Raw genomic sequence first — 8940 nt, 5'->3', positions numbered from 1 at the left:
GCAGTTTACTCAGGCAGCCATCTGCAGTGACCCAGCTGGGCAAGGTGTGAGGGCAGGAGCAGGGAGCAAGAGCCACACAGGCACCAGTCCCCATCATGGGCTGGGATGCTGAAATCCCAGCTCCCAAAGAGAGAGAGGACAAGAGCATGTAGTGACAGGAGAAGAGGGGAATGGCTCCAGGCTGAAAGAGAGGAAGTTGAGGCAAGATATTAGAGAGAAATTCTTGGCTGTGAGGGTGTTGAAGCCTTGGCACAGATTGCCCAGAGAAGTTGTGGCTGCCCCATCCCTGGATGGGACTCTGAAGAATCTGGTCTAGTGGAAAGTTGTTGGTTGGCAGGAGGGTTGGAATTAGATGATATTTAAGGCCCCTGTGATGCTATAAAGACCCTGCCTCAAAGAAAATGGTGGGGAAATCAGCAACTGCTCAGGCACCCACATTTGCTGAGTCTGGCCCTGGAACAGGAGCAGAGGAACCGTTCCGGGCATCCCGGGTAGGAGGTGACAAGGACAGGAGTAGCATCCGATCCACGGGACTGCTGCAGGGGAGAGGCTGCGGAGCTGGCACAGCGGGAGCTCCGGCCGTTCCCCTCTCCGCAGCTCTCGCCGCTCCGGCGCGGAGCCGCCGGTGCCGGGCTGTGCTCCGTCGCACACCAGGGCGTTTCCTTTGCCCCAGCACCGTTTGCCTCTTGTCAGGCTACGAGTGCTGAAGGCAGAGACAGACCCGCGCTCTGCCTGTGCGCTGGACCGTGGTCTGCTGGCCGTCATTCCCGAGGCCGGGAGCCGCCGCCGCGGAGATGCTGAATGCTGGGGAGAGGGGTGACCGGGGCAGCTCATCTGGCCGGTGCAGTTTGTGTCTAATTAAGTTGAAAACCATCATCCTGTCTCTCCTCCTGCCTGCAGCCAGCCCGAGGCCTCGGCCAGGGGCCGTGGGCAGCTGACCCTCATCACCACGGCCGCCCCGTGGTGCAAGGCAGGAAGCTCCCATCATTTTTCCAACTCTTTTTTGTTTGCAGATATTTGAGATTTCCTATGAACTGCAAGCCCCAGCACAGAGAATGGAAGGTGATGAGCACCTGGTGTGTTTCTCCCACTTCCCAAAGGCAATGTCCATTGGACACAGCTCAGGTATGACAGCTGGCAGTCAACAACTCCCTTTGTCTGCCCAGAGCTACTTTCCTGGGAAAGAAAGTGGCTCTGTGACTGTTGCATGTATATGAGAGAAAGATGGAAAATGGCCCAGAACCAGGTAGGGGAATTTATGCACATCAGACTGGGCTGGAAAACCACTTGGAGGCCAGTTCAGGAAGCTCAAGGTGGGAGCAGACACTTCCTCAACTCCTTTATGCACCTCGGGGGAACTCGGGAGGATGTGCTCTCCTGTTGGAAGGTGGAGGGACAAGGGGCAGAGGCAGGTAGGGAGAAAACTGAGAGAACCAAATTGCCTGGCTTTTAGGAATTTAACCCTTAGTGCTCTCCAATCCTGGATTTTGTTTCCAAATCAAAAATGGGGAAAGATTTTGGTAACCTTATAGTATCACCAACAGTTTGTTAAAAGACTAATTGCCAAGTAGCTTATGCATGTGGGACCATTAGTAATTCTGTAGCTATGCAAATTAAAACAGTGATGTATGATTTATAGCTTTAATAATGTTCTGAAGGCTCTTAAATTTTAATCACTTGCAACATCCTTTTTAATATTCAATTACTTTATTAACTAATTAGGTCACTTGCTGAAAAAGCACATAAGGCTGGTGCTATTTTAATATCAGCTGAACATCACAAAATACCTTTGAAATGGTGTAAATGGTTTATTTATTTTAAATAGATCATTAAGATGCTGTAATTAATAAATCAATTACAGAAAAAAAGACAAGAAATTGATAGATGCCAAATCACAATGGTAGTGGCTTCTCTGCTTACTTTATAAATGTTCACAGAGATGCTGAACTTGGTGAACGTGGCCACTGAAGCACCTTCCTGGATAATTCCTATTCAGCTGCAAGGATAAGGTTTGAGATATGCTTGGTTCATTATAGATGCTTTTTGTATGGATTTAGCTTTCTGATTGATAAAAGCTCCACAAATGACCTTGAAAAGTGAAAGCACTTAAAAGGACAGCCCTCCTCTGCCTCGTGCTCTTTTGTCTGCCTCAAAAAAGATAAATCCATGGCAATCTGAGAGCGCTGGGCTGAAAGGGAGAGCTCCGGGGAGGGCAGTGGGCAGCTCTCCCTGACCAACCTGCTCCCCTCACCGTGCACATCCCTTCCTGCTGCCCAGGGGCTGTGGCAGTGCAACAGCAAACCAAGGAGAGAAAATTCCAGCCTGGCTGTAGTGCAGAGGCTCACTCCTCCCCTTTACACCAAGCCTTGAAGTAAAACTTCAAGGCTCAGAAGTTAAACTTGTCACCAGGGCGGCTGCAGCTCTGAAAGACTGAGTAATCTACTGTCTTAAAACTAAGGGTAAGACAAACACTGTTCTAGGAATTAAGTCAATCTTATTAAAAGATTTTGGTTTAAATTATATTGATGTGATGATACAAAGTGCAAATTTTCTCTCTTGAGAAGCTGCTAGTAAGATCTGCAGTAATTACAGAGCACTCATCTTCCCATTTTAACTTCTCTTGCTTCCATTTTCTTGTAACAAAAACCTGTAAATCCAGGAGCAAAAAACTTTCTGTTAGAATTTCTGCTAAACTGAAGACTGTTCTTTATAGCTGAGCTGCACAGAAAACTACTCCAAATTTCAATTTATAGAGTTTCCTGGGAACTGAAACATACATGGTGTAAGTCTGGCTCCAAAGCAGAGTCCAGGGGAGGTACCACACTGTTACTCCAGGTCCCCAAAACCAAAAATAAATGCTGCTGCTGCCCCCATCCCAGGGTGCCTGCAGCCCAGCTCTACTGCAGCTGACAGTGCCTTGTTCCCGTAGTGGGGCTTGAGCCAAAATAATGGATTTTCTCTTAGGAAAATGCCATCATTCCTCAACTGCTGTGAGAGGCCACTGCCTGGGGTGACCATCCCTGGAAAGAAGGACACACTGGACTAACACAGGCTCTGCAGAAAGGATAGAGAGCCCTAAAATAAATCCAATTCACATTTTATGGGAGCTGCCACAGGAAACAAAGATGCAGAACAACTGTAACGTACCAAATACTGGTACAGCTTAGGACAACATATGAGCTCCCTGCCTTGGAACAAGCAGAGATACAAGTCTTGAGGGGTCAGAGATACCTGTACAGTCACATGAGGTCACTGTCACTGTTTTGAGGGGATTTATTTCACCCTACAATAATCCTGTTGTACAACACGGCTCAGGGGCTGTTCTGAGCCTCCTTACAAAGCCCCAGGTCTCAGTCAAATAGGTGCATTTTTATCACATTCCTGTAACTTCTCCCCAGTCGTTTATTCACGTGAACGATTCCTGAGTCGCTCCAATCATTTGTGTGGGAATCCCCACAACCTCCTGTGTCAGACCCAAATAGACACAACTGCTGCAGTGGCAAACAAAAGGCCACTGGTGCCTCAAACCCAACCGGTACCAGGAGAAATGAGGAGGTAAAGGCAGCAGCAGCACCCGCAGAGCTCGGCGGGCCCAGCCCTGTCCCTGCCCGCTGCTGGAGCCGCTTTTCCGCCTTCTCCGCCGCGGAGCCGCCGTTAACCTCCCCGGCTCGATTCAATGTGACAGTGACACTTCACAGCACATTGCATCCAATCTCATTTGAAGCTGACAAAGATTGTTTCTGTTTTATATCTATTGGTTTATTAATGGCCTACAGCCTCTTAAGCAGATGCATATTCATTAGATAGCCAGCTGTTAGGAGGTTCCCAGATGTCGAAAGTAGCTCTGTCTTGGTATACATTCTTTTTTTCCCCTTCTCATGAAACAAAGTAATTGTAGCTCAATTAAAGAAGCAGTTAATTACTGAGCCAGTACCTTATGGCACGATTTAAAAAAAAGAATCTGGAAATTTGTGAGGAGTAAAGACATTTTTAAAAACACACATGAGCTGAGCCTTTGCTTGTTGTACAAATGCAGGATTTACGTAGAAATGGAGACTGGATTACCCCATGTAAAGAACCCTCAGCTGCAGAATCCAGGGATACAATGAGTTTTGCAAAGGCATCTTTATTAATTTTCCCCATTCTGCAGATTTTCTCTTACCTCTTACCATTCCTTAGGTGAATAGTGGGTGTAGAAGCACATAAGAAATGAAAATGAGACACATCTCAGTTTTTAAAGGTCATTTTACATGGAGAAGAAAAATTCCACAGCATCCCAGCTAGATAAAACTGTGACCAGATCATTGAACAACCTGTAGAGATTGACCTAAAAATTCCAGGGACCATCCTTCTGAGTCTCACAACATTAACCCAGCTCACCGAGATGTCTTTGCAAATTCTTTGCTTCAAGCTCTAAAAGCAGCTCCCAGAAGCAGGGCTATCACCACCACCCCCAGGAAGCCCTTTGCCCATGGAAGTGTTTAAAACATTGAAGTTGGCTCCAAGTCCACGGGATCTGGGTAAAAAAGGTTCCTGGGGATTGTGGTTTCTGGCTAACTGCACACAGCAACAGCCCCACTCTGTCCCAAGAAAGAGCTGCACTTCCATCACCAGGAGAGGAAGAAGCAGTTGAAACCCTAAAACAACCTGAAACAATTCTAAATTTAGTCAGTAACACTTTGGAGTAAAACTTGTGAGGAAAGAAAAAATTAAAACCAAAACTGCCCTCAGCATTAAAAGCCTTAATCAGAAAGCAGCGATGGCAGTATAAAATGTCATCTGCTGTGAGTGTGTTTACAGGCGAGCACAGAGGAACACGGAGGCAATTTTGTAGAGTGACTCCTGGAGCAAAGGCCTCTGAGAATAAAAGTGTCTTTAGATATTTGTTATCCTGTTATAGCTGGTATCACCTTGAGTATACAATGCCTGCCTGCATTATGTAAACACTTCATTGATAAATCCCTCCCCCACCTCCCCTAAGCTGTGTCAGACTGTTCTTAGCTGACAGATAGAGCTGAAACAGATGCTGCTATAAATACCCTTGTTTAGCTGTTTTGAATATAATTTTTTTTTGTAGAACACGGTGGTTGCTCTAGTTATCATTGAACTTGCACCTGTGCTGGAATTTATTACTCCTTTGTACACATCAAGATGCATATTTTTAACGATTCTATAAAAAACCCAAACACAGAGTTGGATTCTGCTGCCCTTTTCTCCCCTTCTGAAGTAGAGACAAACTTTACTAAGGATTGCACTCATTTTAATTGAACTCTTTTAAAGTTTAGAAGCTACAGAATCCAAAGGTGGTAAAAGTTTAACTCTCAGGACCAAACACACAGTTAATTTACAGAATCGTGTAATTCTATATACTGAATTCTATGTTTCTGTATTCAGATACAAAACACCCAGCCAGCCAAAATCTTCTGGAGCGATCACAGGTACAGCTAGACCTGGCTTCAAAAATGAAAAAAGCAGTTGTACTAACACAGCAGCATGATTTTGAATTCTATAACGCAGCAGTTGATAACTGGTAGATCTGCCCCCTTTCACACAGTAGCTCATTTGTATTTTCACCCAGAAACATAATTTCTAGCTTAAAGATATTATTTTGTTCATACCAGAAATATCAGAGATGGAAACATTTTATGGTATTTATCTTAAGTTCAATATTGTTTTAAGCAAAAAACTCATTTTATATTCAGTCTTTAAATAAAGATGTAAACCACATTCTGCTAAGCACTGCTACCTGTGACCCATGTGCTTGAGCTGGGGGGAAAATTTGCAGGCTGTCATCACTGCAGAAAAGATGTACAGGGATGCACCTGGCCCATGTTCTCAAGGAATCTTTCCAGGGTTTCTTTTCTGATGTTTGTTTTGGTTTGAAGTACTTTGTTCTCACCCACCTGCAGAGGACCTGGCTGGCTGACAAAGCTGCTTCTCACACTCCACACACTCCCTGCTTCCTAAGGAGGACACTGACCTATGGGATGAACAGAGATCAGGTCACCCCTACGGCTGTTCCCTGAGCCAGGGCACCCTTGACTGAGGTGGAATTGGCACAACCACAAAGACCCACCCAAAGGGACCACTGGAGTTTTCCACTGGAGTTACTCCAACCCCTGACAAATCTGCTTCGTTATCACCAATGTTAATTAGAAGCAAAACCAAGGGTTCATCTGAAGAGATGTGAACAACCTGAACATACTAAGGGACATGGTCCTTCAACTCAGAGCTGACTGTTTCACTGACCAAACCCACCTCAGGACAGCACGAGGAACAGACTCATCCTATTCATGCACAAACCTTCCAAGGAGGATTGAGAAGCACTGCACTCTCCAGCATGACAAGAGAACAACACTGACTCCAGGTTTAGCTTTCCCCAGTCCCATCTCCCAGCCCTGGAAGGAGCTTCCCTCCCACCACAATTCTGCATACATTGAACCAGTCTGAGCCTTCCCATCTGTTCCAACGAGAGGGTTTGAAGATGATTATTCCAAATAAGTGTAAAGGTTTCAGAACAGGAACCGGAGCCATCTCTCCTACTCAGCCGTTGAAGGCTGCCTTGATTACTTTGATGTAACAACACTTGAAAGCTCCTATTCTTTGAAACTAATTTAAACACATTGAATTGTTGAAAGATTAAAAACCGCAGTCAGCTAATTACACTCACTCTCATCTCTTATTCAGCAAATGAATCACTTTTCATTACCACTTAGCTGAAGTACATGAATTTCTGCCTAATTAGAAATGTTGTAGATGGAGCATTAGCAAGGCTGGAGCGGGTCAGGATATCTTGCCTGCTTCATTTTTAATTCCTAACCGTAGAGCCAGATAGGAAAGGCTTCAGATAAGAAGTCATTAAACAATTTTAAATTATTTATAAAAATTACTTTGCCCAAATTATAATTATTTTTTTTTCCCCAAATGCTCTCATAAATGTCAAATGGAATGAAAGGAAAAGCAGCCCAACATTGATTTTAATGAACATTTTAATGTTATGTATAACAGAACATTATGAATACAATGGAAACAAAGTTTTATCAATTTAATAATAAAAAAGAAATCCAACATAAGAAAAGGGAGGCAATAAATTTCATACCTATAGTATAGTGCTTACTCTTAACAATATTCCCAGCTTGTGAATATAACAATGTCTTTGTGTTCCAGATTCTAAAATCTTGATTCATGTGAACTTAAATGCAGAATTACAGAAGGAAAAACAAAACCCCCCAAAACCTTAATTCACTCTTTTGCTTTCAGTAAATCAGTAAAATCTTTGACTGCTACAGGTCTCCTTTATTAATATATATATTTTTTTTACTCCTCTATTGGATTCCACAGCTGCTAATGCCATATTTACACAAAGGAATCACCAAGTGTTGTATAAAAGTCAGGATCCAATGCCATTGGATTAAGTTAGGTTCTAGATGTACATCACTGAAGTGTGATTCACCTACTGCTGATGCCCTAAACCAGTGGCTCCTTAGGGACATTGGTGCTACAAAGGATGCCAAGTGCCACTGAAAAAGAACTCCAAGAAAGTGCATTTTCTGGAGTTTTCTGAAAGGAAACCTTCCAGCAATCTTGGATAAAGCTTCTCCCAGACTTGCACAGGATATCAGTTGTAACATTAGAAGCCCATTAAGACCCCAAAAATCTGTTGATCGCCAAATTACTGAGAGAAGATTTTTACAATAAAAATTTGGGTAATACAGCAGTGTGGCTGGAACATTAGCAAAAGTATATATACATTCCAGGTCCCTTTGAATTAGCCATAGTCACATATGTAAGCCATTTTTGGACAAAAATATATATTCTTATAAAAAACTGATCATAGTACTTGAGTGACTTCACAATTGTGGACTCAGTGGTAGTAAAAGGAATGATCCAATTATGACAAAGCGATCAGGGAGAGGGGGAAAAGAAAGTCAAAGCTCTTCAAGAAAAAGAAAAGTATAAAATTAGATTCAAACATTTTTACCCAGTCCCCAATCCAGTCTTCCATCAAGTCTCAAAGTTAAAAGTGGTTCTTCTACGTAGGAAAGGTTTTTTGATGGTCTTAATACAAATTATTTTGCAAAATCATCCAACACATTCCTTAGAAGAATCTCTGACCTCTCCAGAATTTGAACACTAGTTATTTCAACACTTAGAAAATAGCTTTTGGTTCTTTATGTAGACACTTTAACTGATAAAGAAAAAAAAAATTGATCAGTGTTTCCCATCCCTTCCCCAGCTATATTTGTGCAGCTAAAAATCCTTCATTCAGTCTGCCCATTTATTTTATTTTAATCTCATTTAATTTATTTATTTTACAATCTTTATTTGCTAAAATTGGCAAAATTTGCGAAGGCATCTTGCTTGGGTTGTACAGTCCCAGGAGTCAGAGAGGTCATAGCCATGTTGGGCACCCCCATTCCTATTGTGCCCATTCCTGTGGCCGGCACTCCCATGTTCATGCCCATCATTCCCTGGTTGATCATGGGCGCGGGGGCCATGGAGGCCATGCCCATGGTACCCGACATCACCCCGGGCACTGCCAGCCCCACGGGCCCTCCCAGCAGCGCGCTGCCCTGCGCCCGCACGGGCATCATGCTGGGCTGGGGGCTGAGGTTCACAGCTGCAAAGTTCTGCGTTATCACATTCATCGGTTGTTGCATATCTGCAGCGAAGAGAAAGAGCACAAAAATCACTGAGTGGAACCTGCTCATACTGAAGGAGCTCTTGTGATTTAAGGAACTCGTGTGGTCACTGCTGTGAACATGGATACAATGGCCAGGCATGCAGCTATTTCCTGATCTGGACATCAGGAGGAATTTCTTCACTGAAATGGTGATCAGGCACGGGAAGGGGCTGCCCAGGGATGTCTGGAGTCCCCATCCCTGGAGGTGTCCAAGGACTGGACGTGGCACTCAGGGTCTGGGCTGGGTGACAGGGTGG

At 44.0% G+C, this 8940-nt stretch overlaps 1 protein-coding gene across 1 annotated transcript in view; it reads right to left on the bottom strand.

The window, feature by feature from the left end:
* Positions 1 to 6971: 6971 nt before the first annotated feature.
* Positions 6972 to 8940, bottom strand: part of CLINT1 (clathrin interactor 1) — a 46842-nt gene continuing 44873 nt past the window's right edge. The window contains exon 12 of the mRNA XM_059860451.1: positions 6972 to 8662. Within this exon, the coding sequence (XP_059716434.1) occupies positions 8322 to 8662 (341 nt within the window). The 3' untranslated portion in view covers positions 6972 to 8321. The remainder of the gene's footprint in view (positions 8663 to 8940) is intronic.

Source organism: Haemorhous mexicanus, chromosome 15 (assembly GCF_027477595.1).
Source record: "Haemorhous mexicanus isolate bHaeMex1 chromosome 15, bHaeMex1.pri, whole genome shotgun sequence".
NCBI lineage: Eukaryota > Metazoa > Chordata > Aves > Passeriformes > Fringillidae > Haemorhous > Haemorhous mexicanus.
The sequence above is the reverse complement of the archived record's forward strand: the minus strand, read 5'-3'. Positions and strand labels throughout refer to the sequence as shown.